Source organism: Indicator indicator, chromosome 7, assembly GCF_027791375.1.
Source record: "Indicator indicator isolate 239-I01 chromosome 7, UM_Iind_1.1, whole genome shotgun sequence".
In the NCBI taxonomy this organism is placed as follows: domain Eukaryota; kingdom Metazoa; phylum Chordata; class Aves; order Piciformes; family Indicatoridae; genus Indicator; species Indicator indicator.
The window spans coordinates 19,223,177-19,242,749 of NC_072016.1; the positions used below are offsets into that span (position 1 = coordinate 19,223,177).

At 40.8% G+C, this 19,573-nt stretch overlaps 1 protein-coding gene across 2 annotated transcripts; it reads right to left on the reverse strand.

Annotated features, from left to right (window-relative positions):
• Positions 1-1,920: 1,920 nt before the first annotated feature.
• Positions 1,921-19,106, reverse strand: MYOZ1 (myozenin 1). 2 transcript variants are annotated; one of them, XM_054382209.1, is made up of 6 exons: positions 18,945-19,106; positions 16,684-16,785; positions 14,925-15,106; positions 5,691-5,925; positions 3,170-3,329; positions 1,921-2,389 (listed from the first exon to the last, which is right to left on the reverse strand). In XM_054382209.1, exons 2-6 carry the CDS (start codon positions 16,757-16,759, stop codon positions 2,158-2,160), a joined length of 885 nt encoding a protein of 294 aa, XP_054238184.1. In that variant the 5' UTR covers positions 16,760-16,785; positions 18,945-19,106; the 3' UTR covers positions 1,921-2,157. The 2 variants fall into 2 exon arrangements, with proteins under 2 accessions (XP_054238184.1, XP_054238185.1); XM_054382210.1 differs by lacking the exon at positions 16,684-16,785.
• Positions 19,107-19,573: the final 467 nt, after the last annotated feature.

A 19,573-nucleotide genomic window follows, 5' to 3' on the forward strand; every position in this document is an offset into this window, starting at 1 on the left:
ACAGTGTAGCTTGTGTCCAGCCCTGTCTCCTTGCTTCTGACCAGACTCTCTGGATGGCCTGGTTCATCCTCACCATGTCTGGGATGATTCATGGGCCTGGTCACAAGCACTCAGTTCTCGCTGCCATGCTGAGATGTGGTGGGCTTGTGTGCTGGTTGATGAGGGCACTACCTGCACTGAGCTTTCCTGGGGCTCACCTCTCCTTGGAGCAGCCAGCCCTCTTGTATATTGCAAGAGTCTAAAATCCGTGTCAGAAAATAGGCAATGAATGGCATATGGGATGGGAAAATATTTTGCTTCATGTCACCTAGTTTTCTCTGAAATTTTCTCTGTCTCTGGCATTCTCTCAGCCTGGATTCCTGCAATAGAGTTGGAATGCTTTTTGAAATTGAAAAGAAATCCCTCACCCTTAATTACAATGCAATTGAAAAAGCTAGGTTGATTAAAAATATTAGAAAACCCATAGCAACCTTATCTCCAGAATAACATAATAGTTTAGTAGAATGTGAGAATTTCACATTTAAATGTCTTTCACTGGTGAAATTTGCATGTATTGGTGTAGGCATTAAAAAAAGGAAATCAGTGTGGGAAATGTATTTTCAACTAGTTTCTGTATCCATTTTATCCAAAGAAACAAGGCAAGTTTTTCAGAGGATTGGTTTTCAACTCAAAACACTTTGTAGGAACATGTCAAAAAAGACAAGATTTTCCTTTTTTTGTTGAAATGTTCTTCAGAAGATACAGTACCACCTAACTGCTATTTAGTCACAGAACTGAGTTATACGTGCTTTGTAATCATTTAATAGGACATAAAATAAATGCTCTTTAGCCATTTCAGCAGAAAGGTTAGGAAACTACTCATTCATTACTTTTATAGCTTGTTAATATTAACACAGTCTTAAAGAGATCTCAGGTTAGCCTTTCAAAAGAGTGTAATAAAGCCAACTTTGTAACTGAACAATAAAAATCCAATATATAGTTGCAAGGGTTTCTAGACAAGGAGGAAATCCTCCTAAACATACTTCAGTGGAAGCTGTCCCTGTAAATAAGATATTTGGCCCTCTTCATAAGAGGAAATGCTGATTCAAAGAAGGCACTGGAACACAGATTTCTAAGCAAGCCTCCATGCAGGCTGAGCTAGGGTATGGTAGTAAAACAGCAGTTGCTATGTTATGTGTCAGAGTGCAAATGTTTATAAATCAGAAGATATTTCATGTACAAATATAAAGCTCTTTTCTGGTTTCCCACAGTGCCTGTCTTTCTTCCTATATGTGTGGCATCAATAAAACTTAGAAGAAATGGAACAGACTTTAATGCTGTGTATTTTAATAAGTAATATACTCTGACAAGTGTCAGATTATTTCTATTATAGTTAAAGCTCTGAGCCATCTGATCTAGTTAAAGATGTCCCTTCTTACTGCAGGGGAGTTGGACTAGGTGGCCTTGAAAGGGTCCTTTCAACACAAACTATTGCATGATTCCATGAAAGCTTTTTCTTTCTTGTCCTGTAACTATCGGCAACTCATCTCACTTGGGTGTGACTCTTTTTCCTTCCTCTGTTCCTTTTGCCTTCATGTATGTGAGGGAAGACCTGCTTAAACTGTCACCTATTTCATACTCTGGATAATTAGGGAATCTTAGGTGACAATGAAATACTTCGTCTTCTACGCTTACAGGCTGTCTCACAATTTTATCTCTGATGCTGTTATGATTTCCTATATATTTCCCCTCAAAGTCATCATTCTTCACCAGTTTTGCAGTACTTACCCAACCCACTTGTGTACCTATTTTACGACCATCTCCACCAGTCCCTAGTCTTTCTTCCCATGGTACCAGTTTGTGAGATTGAAACTTTTGTTATTGCTAATCTGCAAGTTGATTCAGCAGCATTTTTAAAAGAAAAAACACAAAAGCTTTTTTCTTCTGGTGGTTTATTACTTCTTAATATATGACAAAACAGGTTTATTCATTCAAACTGTTTCTGATATGGATCAACACCACAACAAAGATAAGTTTAGAACCTGCTAGGAACTTGTCTGGGCTAAGTGCAAAAGAAAGGGCTGGCTGACAGAAGTGGAGTTGTGCTTTTCAGCTCCTTAGTATCAACTTGCAAATAGAAAGGGCTGAAAAAATAGGAAGGCCTTGGAGGTGGGGGATTTACAGCTCTTCTGTTTCACCACTCCTTGGCACATTGACATCAGTATGGTACTCAGAGGAGTCTCCTGAAGGCATCCAAGGTATTGGGGTTCTGTTGAAGGAGGGTCTATTGCTGAAATTTTGATTATATATCATGAGAGATTCTGGAATCAAAGGGCAAATATCAAACTGAGGCACTTTGAAGGTCATCCGTTTTGCTGCTTTCTCATAACCCCCATAAGGCATTGCAGTCCTGGCACAGGGGAATATGTGGAGTTAGCAACAGAAAATAGGTAAACAATGGGATTTAGAAAATAAATAATCAAAGTTACTGAAATTTGTAAATTTAACTACTGTTGCAGATGACTGGCCAACAAATTCTACCCAAGAAGGTACTGAAAAAAAAATTCAAAACAAACAAAAAACCCCCACCCTTCTCTGCTCCTGTGCACTTCCTTTCCCCTGTTTCATCAGTCTGCACTAAGCCACACACCTTTCACTCTATTGGTACCCTGTACATATATGAGGCAGAGGCTGCATTTTTGCACAAATTAGTGGAGTTTGTGTTTGTCCTGGGTACTGATGTCCTGAGGCTATTGAAGTGAGTGGCCAAATTATATAGAGAGGTTAACATAAAATCATTGCTGCCCTGGAAATATTTGTAAAACTTCCTGTTCTTATCAGAAGCAGCAAGGAAATCCTGATTCTTATCTGAGGCGCTGTGCACTATATGTGGTTTCAGATCATAAGTAATTTTTCTGAACTCTTGAACTTTAAATGGCTAGAGTAATAAACAGTGGCAAACTAAATCTCCCTGGTCAAATGAGGTGAGAAAGAAAGGGCAAGAGGATTAAAGTCCTCTTAGCCAGCTGCACAGGTTTTCTGTCCATAAGCTGAATTAAAATCTTTAGCTATTAATGTATTTTCTCTTTGTAAGAGATACTTACATTGCACAAGACAGGAGAACCATGGTCAGAGTTGTTGTCTTTTCTCATGCTAAATAAAGTTGAATTGAATATTCAAGAAGACTCACCGGTTAAACGACTTGTAATGGGGGAAATCACCTTTGGGGCTATATGACAGTAAGTCAATGGTGAACTGACTTTTGTCCTCAGGGCTGATACCCATTGCTCGTTCCCATGGGGAGATGTAAGTTTTAAATATAGTGACTTTCTTGCCTCCTGACTTTCCATCTGTAAAAAGAGGAAGGTAAAACACTCTAGTTACATTGGAGTCAGACACTAGTTACACTTAGTCTAAATAGATTGCCTTTCTGTATTCTGCTATTGAAGTTGAGACCCCAACTTTGTTTCCAGATTCTGTAACTCCTAGATCAAGTTCAAAATTATATGATTAGATTTTTCTTTAGAAAGACTGTTCTACACCACTTTTGCCCTTATCCAGAAAAGCAGATTTTGCACAACGTACAAGCCACTTGTCCAGGAATTTGCATTAGAGCATATATTTGCAACCTAATTTTTCATTCTTCCCTCTGACCACTCAGATAGAAACCTCTTACCTCAAGAACCAATGTCCTTACTCCATCATCTTTCTCACTACCCTGGGGGAAGCTTCATAAAAGATATAATTTACAGGCATAATCCATCTATCTAAACCTTGCCATCATCATCAAAAGCAAAAAAAACAAAGCCCTGACTGTAAACTCCAAAAGTAGGCTGAGACTTTGAAGTTGGCTCTAAATGGCCAAAACCTTTTAAGTATTCTATTTCAGGTCTTCGGAACCCACAACCATCTTCATTATTGTCTTCCTCAGTAGTCTGTTCTTGAATATTCTAAATCACCATCTCCTTTGACTCAGTGTTCTTGTAAGTTGGCATTTTCTTTGTAGTTGCATGAACAGGCATTAATATTTTCCCCTCCCGAACAAGGATGTTAAGAGATAAGTCTGGTTTAGCTTCAGGATGGCTAAAAGCAGTTTGAAAATATGGTGTGGTATCTCTCTGAAAGCTAAAATCCTGTCAGTCACAGAGCTACACTTTGTTGTTAAATCACATACTTGATTGCTAGAAATTTTAGGTTAGCTTCTAGGTGCTCCATTAAGCAAATGAGTTTAGACAAAGGTTTTCATTCTGTATGCCTCTTATTTTGTTTTCTTCCTTTTTTTCCCCAGTTCTGTATAATGTCACCTTCCTATTAAGAACGTTGTTTGTATATTGGTATGTAGCATACTTTCAAGATTCTCATACTTCATAAACAGTAAAACTCCTGGACAAGGCTGTCTGCTTAGCTTGATTAGCATAGATAGGAATAATAGGTTAATGGAGTTAAACATTCTGATGTTTTCCTTTTGTCTTGAAATTGTGCTATAGCCTGTGTCGCAAAGATAAATTCTTATGAAGTGTCAAAGAATGAACACTATTATTCTTGTTGGAAACTTTATCACACCTTATTTCTTTGTCTTGCTTATTTTCTTCAAACCTTGCCAAATCCTGGGCTTTTCTGGTTTCAGAGAATTGTAGACATGTACAAGAATCTAATTTTCATTTTAAAAAACCAAACAACTACTCCCATATTTCTGTGTGAAAATCATAAACTAAGTAATTTAGAAGTACTTTGATTTCTAGGGTTGAAAAATAAAAGCAGTTGTGATGCCTTTCTGCAGTAAAATCTATTGGATTATATTAATCCTCCTTCTCCCCACACAGAGAAATAGGATAACAATAGAGAAAAATCTCCTATGGAAAGACAGAGAGTTTACACAGATTTCTTCTTCACAGAGATGCACAGAAATGTAGAAGATGATTCCTATATAAAATGCATGTTCTCCCAGAATATAAATTAAAACCCTTGGATACTACAAGTCATTCATTTGGTCATTTATAACAATGGTTCTCGGTTCCCAAGCAGATTTGCTTTTTTTGTTGTAAAATCCCATAGCAATTGCTAAAATAATGATTACTCCTACTCATTTTCATAGAAAGGATTTGGTTCTAGAGATTTCTGGCCAAACAGAATAAAATTATGCAAAGATGAAACCCAATGAGAAAAGCTTTCACTCATTAAGATATTGCTTGAGCAGACTACTGGTGATTACCAGATAACTTTTTGAAATATTGCTGTTCCTTTCTGAAGATTATCTAAAAAGTGCTGTTTGTTTAGGTGGAAGCTTTGATATGAAAGTAGGGTTTATATACTTGAAACTCATGTGTCAGTTAAGACTACTGAGCTGAAGAGCTAGTGCTGTTGTCTCCAGTAGTGGTCACTATTGTGTGAAATCCTTGAAAGCAAAGGGTGTGCCATACTGGCTTCCTGCTTATACCAACTGCGGGAGCTCAGTAGTAAAGCTTCCTATAAATTCTTTGGTCCAGCCAAGGAAGATATTTCTGCCTCTTGCCTCCTATGATTGACCAACACAGAAGCAGGCAAACAAAACTATCAAGTTAAAGGCAGTTCAACTTTTCTAGGCTTTGCAATGGAACTTAGTTTAGTACAGTTTGGGGTTTAGTCATATTGATTTACTTGTCCCTAAGAATAAGGTTGGTACAAGCTCTGAGAGCTTTAGCTGTTTCTTGATACTGCAGAGAGATGCTTGCCTTTCTCGGTACCATCGCCTCCTTCTCCACCACTTCCAGCCAATTCCCCAACATGCTGCCCTTCGCTGTCCCCAGGGCTTCCTTTGCTTCCAGGCCTAGGAGGACCAGCGGGATACTGCTGCTTGCTGGAGCCATGCTGCCCAGCTGTCACTCCTCCTACCATTCGTCCGTGTCCATAGCCATGAGCATCTTCCCCATAATGCCCTCCTGGTGGAATGAACTTCTGAAAGTGATCCTAGGGCAAGAGAAAAGAGAGTAGGAATCCTTGTTACAGGACATGGTCCATTCATGTTTGATGGTTGGGTCCCAGAACATGAACTTCCGAGTGTCCATGATCTGACCAGTTTTGTGTCACCAGTTACAAAACCAGTGGCAAAAATTCATGTGAGTTATTCTTTATATTCAGTAACAGAGTAGTTGTAGAACAGCAGCAAGGGCAATGGAAGCACACCTGTAAATGGACGCCTCAATCATTTTATATGATCAGAGTGAGAAGGAAGGGATCTGTATATTTCACCCAGCAGTGATCAGTATGAAATACAGGAGGAAGGGAAAGGAAATACAGGTTCTGCCAGAGCAGGTAAAGGTCCAGTCAAAAATACACTGGCTAACCTGTGGGAAAGCATGTCAAGGTTAAGATAGCCCAGCAAAGTCAGCTTGATTACAGTGTGGAAGCTAAGTGTTACAGGAAACCAGAACACCAGGGTACCTGTGACTACATAGAAGCCTGGAAGATGACTGCCCATATATCTATTTTCCGTATATTTGAAGGTCTGCATGGGAAGAGGTATTTACATGATGAGAAAGACTTAAGAGTTAGTAGCCTGGGAAACCATGAACAATATCAGGACACCAGGAAAAAAAAAAAAAGGAAAAAAAGTTTTGTTTGTAGCAATACATGCATTAATGAACCACATCTAACCAGCACCAAAACAAGAAAGCAAGCTGTATCCATCAGTAAAATCAAGCTTGCCTTAGTTTCTAGGCCATTCACTCCACCCATTCCAAGCTAGAAGTCACAATCTCTGCAGTACATGGTGAAGGGGCAAACAGCCCATGCAGGATTTACAGACCGTGCAGTGCCAGCACAAAGTCCTGTCTTTGCCCACAGAAAATGTAATGAGTACGTGTGTGGAAGAGAAACTGATATAATATGTTCAGAAAAACGTTTTATGTGTTGGTCATAAGTGAGATCAAAGTTTGACTCCTATATAAAAAGTTTCTCTTGTGTATTATAGCCCACACAGCCATATAATACAAGTAACCTGGGTTTTACATCACATAATATCTTTCCCACTGGGCTAGAGGATTGGCTGCAGATGCACAAAGACCCAACCAAAACAGCTGAAGCGAATTAATCTGTAGTTCCTCCTGCAATTCTGCTTGTATAAATTAATCTTGGGCAGTCAACAGGAGTCAAATGCCAACCTCAGGGCTGGCTTTCAAAGGGTTAGAGCTTTCTCAGTGTTCTTATACCTAGTAGTTTAGCAAAAAGAAGCTTTCCAGGCTGTAAACAGGCTTCCAAGGCCAGCTGTTCAGTCAGCTAAAAATAGATGAGAAGTGAAAACTCCACAAGGCTCAAGGCAGAATTATCTAACCCTCCGTGCTCCCTGTGTCTCCAGCAACAGTGTCCAGGGTTTCACAGCAGGTCACCAGGCTGCAACCCAGGCAAGCAGCCAGCTGCAAGCTGAAGAGGCAGAGCTGGTGCCCCCAGGGCCTTTAGGGACTGTCCTTCTCCTGTCTGCAGGGAATTCCCTTTTTAGGAGCAGAGGAGATAATATTCCCCTCCCTGAATGTCAGGAAGCCTGAGAGGATTGTGAGCATTAATCTGTACACAGGAGCTAGCAGGGCAATCTGTTCAATTATGTGTGGGAGCTATGTAGCTGTAAAAAGGCAAACTTATAAAAACAAAAAAGAGGGCATTTTGAGTGTTGGGGTCAGAATGAGGTTATTCTCAAAATGCTAACATATATGCAAGGTTAATGCTTCTACTGATTTGCTCTGTAATTTCAAAACATGATTTGCATCAGTTTTCCTTCAAGTTTCACCCATGCTGTGTGCTTTTCCTGAGAATTAAATGTTTATTTCTCTTTTCCTCTGGTTACTTAAATTCACACTCTGGCAAAACAAAAAACCAAAACAACAACAAAAACAAACGAGGTCACAAAACATTAGCATAACATGAAGTACAGTAAAAGGGGGTGGTTTGATTTTGTGCACAGCAGTATTTGCTGTGACCAGGAAGGGGCATCGTTGTCAGGTGGTGTTATTTTAAGTTGCAGTATTATCAGTAAGCAAGGTCTGCCTCAAGAAAGCCACACCTAAGTCTTACTTAACTGCAAATAAAATTATTTTGATTGGTCTCAGGTTCATGATTCTTCATGGACCCACTAGGAAAACATCGATGTTCAGCAGACATCTCTATTCAGATAGGATAGGTATATTTTCCATGAAATACCCTAGTCTACTCACCTGCTAGAATAAAAATACTATTTTCTTTAGTTTGGCCACCACAATAGACTGTCTTAGCTCAATTTAACAGGAGGCAAAGGCAAATTCCTGTTTTTTAAATCTTGAAAATCAATGGGTTAAAATGAGCTCATTCCAAGACAGCTTCAAGCACGAGTCTCAATGGAATCAAAGATGGGTAGGTGCAGCTTTGTCTTCAGTACTTAGGGCATGCTTCTGGTCAGGGTGTTCGGACTGAAACACAGCTTACAGTTTAGGGAAATTCGTATCTTGGATCACTGCTAACAGCATGTGGAGCTTTTATTTATGTGCATATTCTCATCACAAAACTGACCTTTCAGGTAGCGTTGATTGGCCCTGTTGGCAGATGTCCCAAGGAGAAGCCAAGAAGTGTCAGTTGAGAAGGCTGATAACCTTCTCCTTGGCTCTGGAGGAAGATCACCCAGTTCCTCTGTGGCAGGGTCTGCCCTGTCTGTGCATTACTGGAAGTACTGGATGTTACCAGTCCCTCAGCATCCCTAAATCCACATTAACAAGGAAACAATTGTGGCAAGTTCATGTGGATTGGCTAAACAAATTGGGCTCATGTCTTTGAAGTCCTTGGTGTCAGCAAGTACCTTATCCTGCAGCCTGAGTGCCTAGATGGATGAATTCTGTATTTTCTAGAGCTGCTGCATTTGTGTCAAGAAAAATAAATAATGAAAGATGATCCAACGAATGAAGCGGAGATCTCTAAGTATCTTAAGGCTCTGATGTCACTGGAGGCAGTCCCCAGGAGGAGACACTGTGTGCTTCCCATCAGCTCCTTGCTGTGCCCTAAAAAGAATGATTGAGGCCACCAAATGTGTTTCTATTTCCACCTCACTGATAAAGAGCTTCCCAAAGGTTTGATGCCTGTGTGGTTGCTAACACTTCTGAAGTTACTGTGTCTATGTCCTCTCAGTGGCAGCCTCTCAAACACTCCTTAATGGTGGGATGGGAGATTTAAAATTCAGACACTTGAAGAGTCTCAGAGGCTGTCTGCTGTTTTTACCAAAGTGTGTGCCTCAGTCCTTATTTTGCAGTTGTGTAGCCTATGATTCTCTTTTTAAAAAAGGATGAAAATAAATGCAGTCTCAGCTATTAAAGTGTCCTAACCTAATGTTTTTTTTTAAAAAAACATGCTCCCTTTAGAGGTACGGCAGGCTGAGCTCCTGCTTTCTGTTTCCAGGTCTACCTCTGACTTGCTATTGAATCTTAGGCAAATTATTTTTTACCTCTATGCCTTAACTTAACTCATCTAAGTAATAGCGATTTTTACCTAATACTACCCAAAATTATTTATATCTTATTTGTATATTTTATATCATCCTTGCTGCACATTCTTTGCGGACCAGAATTTTGGTCCAGTATTTTCTCATAGTGCTGTAACACACTAATGTGAAAACAAAAAGCTTTTCTCTCTCTCATTCTGCTGTTTCCATACCAGTCACTTCTTGAGCAGAAGGCAGACTTCATGTTCAGTCTTATCAGCTTTGGGTATAGTTCGGACCTCTAGGTCTTCTGTATCTATCCATCTCCAGAACAGCAAGGCTCAATTTGTTAGAAAAGTTACATATCAGCAAACTCTCTCCACTTGGGTCATATCTCAGTTTATGATTATCCTGTAACATTTGTTCAAGAAGTTTAATATTCCCTGCAGAACAGACTTCCCAGAAAGAATGTTTTTCCTGACACTCTCCTTTTAACCTACCTCTGGTGATCTTGACTGGCATTCTTCTAAGTACGCTAAGGGACAAACAGAACCATGAGTGCGTGTTTGCGCATTAAACCAAGTAACTGCATGATAACAGCTGTTTCTCTGTCTTGATGCTTTCCTTTCCACACTGTATCCTGTCTGGCTATTTAACATTTAAGATCTCTGTAGCAGGTTGTTCGTGTCCTTCTATCTGCTGTGAAGCCCACTTTTGGTGTTGTAACATTAACCACTTCTATTTTCTTTCTGCCACCTCTGCTTACTCCTCCAAATTCTGGTTTAGCAGCAAAAGGAATACAGAGTAACTCATGCCATTGTCCAGAAGAACAGTAATCCAGTTCTTTAGCCCTTTTTCACTTACGTTTTGTTTCACAGTTGGTGTCTTAGTTTATCTGAAGAGGCTTCCCGCGGAAATTACTTGCCAACACATTCAGCTTGTTTTCATACAAGCATCGCCAAGGTGTGGAGACGGCATTTGTTTTAGCTTGTGGGCAAGTCTGAGATAGTATCACAGTGGGGTTTTTTTTCTCTGTGGGTCTGGGGTTTTTGATGTACTGCTGCTAGTAACTCTCTACTCAGATATTGGTTCTTTCACCTTACTAATGTTTTGAATTTAAGACCTGATAAGTCAAGCAGAAAGAGGAAGGGGGGGGGGGGGGGGGGGCAGAAAAAAAAGAAAAGGCAAATCAAGTCTTTCTATAAATTGTCTCCTGCGTGTAACCCAAATCAGGCCACAGGTTTTTACTAGCAGAAGGAGTGTTTTTAAGGATCCTTACTGGAAGAAAAACAACATAACAGCAGCACCCAAAAAGCTATGGTTGTATTTTCAGTTTCCCCTTGATGATAGCAAGGTCTTACAAAGAAGTTCCCAGAGAAAAGGTGGGACCTTGAAAGGAGCTAGGGCAATAATGAGTGGGTCTGTAAGACTAAGAAACAGTTTCATATGATCTTGATGTGTTTGAAGCCAAACAAATTTAGCATTATGAAGTGACAGAAAGGTCTATGAACTGCTGACCTATTAATTGCTGAACAGGGGAGCAGGATTTAGGAGACCAGATTTATTTGGGGTGATTCATTAATCTCCATGGTTCAGTTTCACCATTAAAAGGGAAAAAAAAAAGTAGTAATTTCATTCATACTGTAGTTGGTCAGATGTTACAGTAATAGAGAACACAGCAAGATTCACCAGGATTTCATCATGATCTTTAGTCAGTAGTAAATTGCATCTTGCAGCTCCACAGTGAGGTTGATAATATCCTCTGAGACATGGAGAGAACCACAGTTCCTGTGACAGGGTGATACAGCCTGGGGCAAGGAGAATAAATCCTTCTTCAGAGTCACTAAAGAGGGCTCAGCAGAGTCCAGCTTTCCTAGCACAGCACCAAACAAGGAGGGTATCTCATGATCTCTCCCTGTTTGGCAAGGTATCGGTGAGCTAAAAGTGTCAAACTCAGCCCTCTCAAAAAACATCCCCATCTACAGTATATTTGCGAGAGAAGCAGCTCATAATATTGAAAACAGCTACACAGTAGGAAGTGCATTTGATTTTTTGGGGAACTGCCGGGCATTTTGACTGTGGGTTTAGCTACCCTTTGCCTTTAACTGGATGAATGGAGCCACAGCCATGATAGAGAGTGGCAAGATTTCAGTCTTGCGTGGAGGTATTTGGTGTTCATGCACACACAACACATATATCTTTACCAGAAGTAATGAGAATGATCTGATTGTCCAATGTCATTATTTAGCTGGAGGAGGAGGAGGAGGAGAGAAGCCAGAGAATGGATCTGCTGAGATCTCCCATATGTGAAAAGCCTATGGCTACAGTACAGGCTATTTCTGGGATCCCTTACATAGTTTGGATTAATTTTTTAAAATCTTTGTGTGTTTTTATATTACAGTACCTTACTGTTAAAGTTTTACTGGGGGAAGGAAACAATCTGTACTCCATCCCAGGCCTTTCTTGCTCTGCTTTGCTAAGGTTTTCCTGAGAATATTCTAGGACAGTTAAGAAATCTGTGACATGAAAGCAGAAAACACACTACCAGCTTTGAATTCACTGTCCCACAGCTTTCAAATCACAAGGCCTTATTTGGGATGGGGAGCAAAGGACGTGAAATTAACTCAGGGGAGGAAGTAATGGGAAGTAGCAGTAGGAATTATTTACTATTATCTTCCTCTCACGGTTTCCTTTTGTTTAAGCCTTCTTTTCTGCATCTTTGAGCAGAGCCAAGAGCAAGAAAGGAACAGAACAGAAAGCTAATCAAAAGGGCTTTTTGATGAAAGTTACTCGATGCTAAGGTTATGTACTGTCCTGACAGTTTGGAAGTTAATAGTGAGGCCACAGATCTGGGGCCTTGACCTGTCTAAGAACAACCAGCTGTCTGAGGCAGTGGCTCAGTTGCTGTGATCACTCAGCTTTTCTTTTTACTGCTCTGACTGCCGTAAAATGAGAAAAGTTACCCACAGAGGCAGTGGATGCAGCCTGTCAAGAGTCCTTGCACAGAGCACACAGGGCAGCCAGCAAATGGTAACCATTGCAATACTGCTAAGCTGGCCCCAAGAAAGGAGTTTAGGGCAGACTGCACTGACCAATGGAGATTTGTTGTCTGTGCCATGAATGTGGAGAAAAGACAGCTCTGAAAGTGAATCATGGAGAATTTTAAAGCAGAGTACCATCTGCTGTTTGGAGACCATGCCATTGTTCTCATATAGCAAAGCCATTAAGAAAATCCTAGGCTTGTTAGGGCCTTGTCTAATCTCCAGATACATTTCTCCACAGCACAGTATCTTATGGTCTTGCTCAAAGAGAAAGGGGTGTTCTTACAGAACAGAGGGAAAGATTCACTGCACAAAAGGTAGGGGTGAAAGTCAGGTGCAAATGAATAAACAGAGTAGGAAAAACAGCTAGCAAAAGAGAAATGTCTGTCATCACCTTTGTCATGTAAGTCTTGGATGGACTTTTTGCATGCCCATTTTTGAGTCAGTCACAATTCATTTGCTTTATATTTCTCTGACTGGACACCCTTAAGTGACACCCTCACATCTTTGAAAGTTTGGACTTCAGCTTTTTTATTCCCTCACCTTTTTATTTTCTCACTCCTCCTCACTGCAGCAGATTTTGACATATGAACTTGGCTGTCTCTCTCACATATTTTAGAAGCTCTGAGATTGCTGAGTATTTATGAAAACCGCTTGCATTTCTCTAGGATTTTCATCTCTAGAGTCCAAGTTCAACACATCATTTACTCTCACATCCTTTCTAGGAGATAACCCACTGAAAAGATGAACTACTTGAAGCACAAAGAGATTAAGAAGCTGTCCAAAGTCTAACAACACCAGATATGCTTGCCCTATCTCTGGTCTGTTATCCCCTGATCTGTAATCTGACACTTTGTTGTAATTTTAAGTACTTTTGTTTGATTTTTTTTTCCAAGCATCTTTCCATATCCTGCTTCCCAAATTGTCATTTTTAGAAGTGAACTATAAAGATTTACTTATTGTTGCTTTTGAAAACATCAGAGGGATATAACAATACCATGTTTTTGTTTGGCAGAATATTTTCTTCAGCTTGACTTTTGTTACTTTGCTTGAGTTTCCTTAGACTGGAAACTAGATGACATAAAGGGATAAAATAACACCAAATAAGATTTAAAGAACATTGGAAGACGAGGTGTTACACCGAAATGCATATGAACCTGGCACATTTTCTGTTGATTGTACTGAACTGCTGACAGTCATGCAAAAGGAGAGTTTAATTTGTAAAAATTTTAAGTGTCTTCAGAAAACTTTACACCAGCAATGAACTGTAGAGAGAAGTTCAAAGATTGAATAACTCATGGGAAAGAGGGGGAAATGTCTGCATTTATACTATAGGAATAATTTCTTATATCTGATAGGAAAATACTTTAGAAGAAAACAAACATAACTTCTAGCAAATAAACTGAAGGTATTGCAGTGTCAGGTTAGAGGTTTCAATCTGAATTTTCATTTATGTAACTTCTGGCAGAAACGAGCCCAGCTGGTAGCATATAAGTGTATCCTAAGCTAAAAACAGAACTGCTACTGGAACAGAACCTACTGGAGCTGAAGTCAGACCTGGGTGGATCGTATCCATCTTGCAAAGAAGAAATGCAATAGGTACAAAATCAATTAGTCCTGCCCTGTGCAGCTTTGAACACCTGCCAAATATGCCTGAATTCTCTCATGCCTCTGCATGTGTGATCATAGAATCATAGAATCATAGAATCAAGAAGGCTGGAAGAGACCTCAAAGATCATCGAGTCCAACCTGTCACCCTAAACCTCATGACTATCTAAACCATGGCACCAGGTGCCACGTCCAACCCCCTCTTGAACACCTCCAGGGATGGTGACTCCACCACCTCCCTGGGCAGCCCATTCCAATGGCCAACCACTCTCTCTGTGAAGAACTTTCTCCTCACCTCCAGCCTAAACCTCCCCTGGCGCAGCTTGTGATTGTGTCCTCTTGTTCTGGTGCTGGTTGCCTGGGAGAAGAGACCAAACCCCTCCTGGCTACAGCCTCCCTTCAGGTAGTTGTAGACAGCAATGAGGTCACCCCTGAGCCTCTTCTTCTCCAGGCTAAACAGTCCCAGCTCCCTCAGCCTCTCCTCGTAGGGCTTGTGCTCGAGGCCTCTCCCCAGCCTCGTTGCCCTTCTCTGGACATGCTCCAGCAATTCAACATCTTTCCTAAACTGAGGAGCCCAGAACTGGACACAGTACTCAAGGTGTGGCCTAACCAGTGCTGTGTACAGGGGTACAATGACCTTCCTGCTCCTGCTGGCCACACTATGCCTGATGCAGGCCAGGATGCCATGTGATACCACGTATTTGCTGAAGGAAACTTAATACTGCTGCCAAAAGGAAATGCAACCTGTGTGTTCATATAATTGAGGGCTTTTCCTGCACTTTCTTCCTGACCCCAGCCCATGCACAGATAGAGAGCTTGCGCGCACTCCATTCTTGTTTACCCTGGGTGTATGGAGCAGCTTTTAGTTTTAATCTCTGACCTACCACAGAATTGTCGGTGAAGGCATCAGGGTTATTCTCATAAATGAACTTCTCCACCCTCAGCTGACGTAATTTGAACATCTTGGATCCTTTGTTGGTGAGGAGAGAAAGCTCTTCTAGCATCACATCTCTGGGGATGCTGATCTTCTTCCCCAAGTTCAGCTTGGACACCTCCTGTGGCATGACTACAAAACATATGAAATGGGACACTTTTAGAAAGTGCTCTGGTCCAAGCCTCCTGTTCATTGCTTCAAAGCAGCCAAATTATCTTCTAGATGAATTTTTTAGGAAATAATCTTGTCCAGAGTTCAGCTGGCTGTCTTAATTGATGTTTCCCTCACAGCCAAAACCTGGACACCTGTGCACCAAATTTTTACATTGATGACACTTTGGATATAGGTGCCTGGAATTTACTCTGGGCTGCAGTCAAGGCAAATCTACACAGAGAAGAGTTGCATAAAGGTGGAGCTAGATGCATGTGTCCCACATCTGAAGCATTTCAGTCAGTGCAGCAGGATTCCTTAGTACTGCCTCAAAATGCACCACAACTGTATCTGGTTACTGCCCTACTCTTGCCTCCTCTCCTAGGAGGGAAGGCTCCCTTGGTGTGCTTTGGTTTAAACATTATCCTAAAACCATGACGAGATTCAGTGTTATTATATCTGTTTGTTTGTTTGTTTGTTTTAAGGCAAATTTTGAAAAGGGAAAAGCAGCCAAAAGTCTCTTCAAGTGTTAATACACTGGTTACTCTAGAAGTATTTTTTCAATTTAATTGAGTACCACCAATTCTCCAAGAAAACAACACATTCAAACATTTTCAGTGTAAAAATCTTGCAGAAATGCAGTCACAGCTTTTTTTTTTTTTTTTCAGAACATGCAAGTTTTCCTAGGCTTTCTTCTTTTTGGTATTAAGCAAGATTACAACCACTTAGACACCTTTATGTCTCATTTACAATCCTTAAACTGGCATAAAATTGGTATAAACCCATTTATTTTATTAGACATTATCTGAAGATTTTTTTTTTCAGAAAGCCAGTTTTATATAGCACTATTTCATAGCACAGGAGGATTTTTACCTACTTGTTTCCTTGCATAAAGGGTATTAGGGACAAACAAAATTCCTAAGACTGTACACTAGCAAAAACATTTCTACATCCCTTTGTGATGGATAGCACTGAATTACTACTTTTGAAAACCTCTAAAAACCTTCCCCATGCTGTTAAAAGTAAACACAAGATAAGGATACCACAGTCAATTAAAAGTCACCCTATTCAGTAGAAGGAAGTACCCCAAGTTACATTCTTCTTGCTGTGTTACCCCCTCTTCAACTTTGACTTTTTCAGATGGAATCAAAGGAAGCCTCTTCCATAGAGTAAAAACAAATTAGAGACCAAGGTTATAAGAGAGAGAACACCACAGAATAAAACTAGGCACTGCAGTGTTGATACCTGCAAAGAATCATGTTCTTTTTCCATTCACGGTGGTATGCATCCAGATTAATGCTGCAGAAGAATGTGAGTTTACACAGTGTAATCTAGGTCAACATCTGACCTGAATGTGTGTGTGATACTTTTGAACAGTAAATTAGAAAATGTGATGAGATTGAACACTGAGCTTTGGTAATGTTTGTGGCTCTGTCTCCTGGTATGTTCACCACATGTCTTGCTCTGGGAGTTCGGTCAGACAGAGTGTGAAATTTTGAAGGCTGAAATTCAGGTTGAAATCTAAACAATTCTCACGTGTGCAGTTCTGCATATCTTACCTTCGTCTGTCAGCTTCCCAATGAGTTTAGTGGGCTTTTTTCTTTTAACAGGAGCAGGAGTCCCTGCAAGGGGCATTCCCACAAAGGGTTCTCTGCTTTGCTCTAAACACACAAGGAAATGGAGAATGAAACACTGAAAAGGTATTTCTTGCCTCACTCTTTTACTTGCCATCTACTGTTAAGAGATACACTGCCTTAATTTCACACACAGGTTCTTTTGTATCCCTTCCACATGAAGGAGCTAGTAAATGGTATCATCCCATACAATAGTATTATCAGTGGGCCATTTTGGTCTTCTTTTGAGACTTGGCATTGTGACACAAAATATGGCAACAGGTCACAGTAGAAGCATTGCCAAGGTGCCACATAGCATCGTCATTCAAAATAGGCATTTTAATTGCAACATGGCAGTCTCGCAGCACCCATGTGTGCCACAATGATACTCTGTTATCATCTTGTGCTGCAATAACAGACTGTCAGCTTGAAAGCACAGTTTTTAAATGCGCTCTCTCATACCTTATTATCATACCATGCAGTTATCATTATACAGTTATAGATATATTTGTATAAAGATGTTGGGTTTGTCTGTGGGTTATTTGAGAGCATTCTGAATAATGTGCAAGTTTGGTTTGGATATTGAGATAATCCTATTAGAATAAATATTCAGAAAACCACTAAACTGCAAGTTCTATAATTAAAAAAAACAAAAGACAACAACCGAAACCCTTAGTAACTTAGTAACTCTTATGATTGCTACTGTTTTGTTACAGAAGGCACAGGCAGACTTTCTAAAGGAAAACTTGTTTGCCTAATTTGTTTCAAGTCACATCTGATTCTTCTGTATTGATCTTATTGCATATCATTTTGGAAGGGGGAATGAGGGGAAGAGAGAGATCTCTTCTGGTACAGTGTTCTCCATCTCTGTCTGCAGACAGGATGAGAGATCTGTACTGCAAAGTCAGGGAAATTTAGGAGAAATCTCAGCAATTCTACTTCAGGCAGATTCTCAAAGTCTTTCTTTGGGGTTATCACACATAATAGGCAAGTGAAGGCAAATATTTTGCTTTCACTTCAGCACTGTCCATTCCCGAACAACAACATACAGGAGGACAGATCCTCACCTAATATTGTATTTCTTTGTATTAATACAATACAAAGAAAAATGAGCAGAGACCTGTTGGCTTCAGGAATAGTAATAAGCGACCATCTTTGTGCTTGTGCTTTTTTGCACTTTAATTCCTTAAAATTTCAGAGCTGAAGACATTGACTATATTTTAAAACTAGCAACCAAACAGCTGGCTCTAGGAGTTTGTATACTGCCATTGTGATCAAGACATGTTTATCTTCTATGAATTTTTCAGTTTCATTCCTCCATTGCTCCATTAGCAACATGATTTTCATATAGTGTGGTGATGATAACTGCTGAAAGAAACCCAGCCACAGTAAACTGGGTTCAATGCCACTGGCAGGTACTCTCTTGGATTAGCTTTTTTTTCAGATTTCTAAGCTTTTCTTTTTAGTGAGATACTGCTTATGTAGTTCACATCATAAAAACCCATCCTGATGTATTCCCAAAGCAAGCATGAGCAGGTGCAGCCATAAAGCATGTGCTGCACATTCTCCTCAAGCAGCCAGACATCTGCTTGGCTATATAAAAGAAACAGGCCCTCCTTGACAGGAAAGGGGCAATGTTGCCAGGAGGGGGTGGGGTGAGAGATTATGGACCATCTGATGGGTCACGAGACTGGCAAAATAGAGGGAAATAATCTGTATGCCCCAAACATGGACTACCTGAGACAAGGCAGAAAGGACTGGCCCTAGCTGGGAACCATGCTTCTCCAGCACACCCATTCCTAAGGAGTACCGGGGGCAAGTCTGCCCCATTCTGCTGTCCCTTACTAATCCAGCAGGACTGGGAGGTGGAAAACCTGCTGCATGCAATTGGTATAGCATAAAGAAAGGGGCAGTAGCCTTTCACTATGGACAGGGTCCAATGCTACACTGGTACCGTGGCTCTTTCAGTACCCCCACCATGGGGAGGCTGCTGGAGCCTCAGTCCCCATCCTCCCCACTATCCTGTACATAAAGCCAGGGCCACAATTACCCTTTTGTCTCCTGACTTCTATGCCTTGGTTCCTCTGTCTTTTTCTGCATTGCTCTTTGCAGCAGTCATTCCCCTGTTTTTGCTGCAGCCCAAAACCAAACTAGTCTTTACCTCTCCAGCGTCTTCTCTAAACTATTTTTCTGCCCAGTCAACTCACCTCAGGCTTGCAGTGCTAGGCTCAGACCAGCTCACACGCCTGCCCCAGAGCTTGTCAGTGGGCTGCTTCCTCCCAGCCTGTCTCTGGGTGCTGCTGGGGAGGCTTGTCCAACAACCTCACTCACCCAGGGTGCCTGGGTGCAGGCAAGCTCTGCCCAGCACAAAGTGCTGATGCGAAGTGCTATGAATTTGACTCCTGAGGGCTGCTCACACAGGCATCCTGCAGTTATTAATAGCCAGTGGCCCAGAGGGCAGAGTCTCAGATAGCACCACTGCCAGCCCTGAGAAGAGGGGAAAGGAAAAGGTTGATCCTCAGGCCTCCTGCAGTCACTGCTTCAGTTCCTAGGAACACCAAGCACTCTACAAGTCCCTCACTTTTTCCTCCTCTCTGTTAAAATCAACATGTTATTCCCCCTCCTCCTCCTATTGCATCTTAATGCAACTCATGAAATCTTCTCAATATCCTGTTTGTCATAATGCCTCAAAAACTCTCTTGAGCTCTGTTTTATCTCTCCTTCTGACCCCTCCTCAATCCATCATTCAACCCAATGTGCTCAGCGTTCTCATGCATAATTCCTAAAATGCCAGGCATTGAAATAATATACCAGAAAACACAGAAGAAAAATAATA

Bases quoted from the DNA above. Each gene is read 5' to 3' on its own strand.
- MYOZ1 (XM_054382209.1), bottom strand. From the start codon at position 16,759: ATGCCCCTTGCAGGGACTCCTGCTCCTGTTAAAAGAAAAAAGCCCACT. The intron at 5,926-14,924 runs GTAGGTCAGAGA...CTCTTGCCCTAG, and splicing joins CCTTCACCGACAATTCTGTG to GATCACTTTCAGAAGTTCAT. The intron at 2,390-3,169 runs GTGAGTCTTCTT...CCCCTGTGCCAG, and splicing joins CATTACAAGTCGTTTAACCG to GACTGCAATGCCTTATGGGG.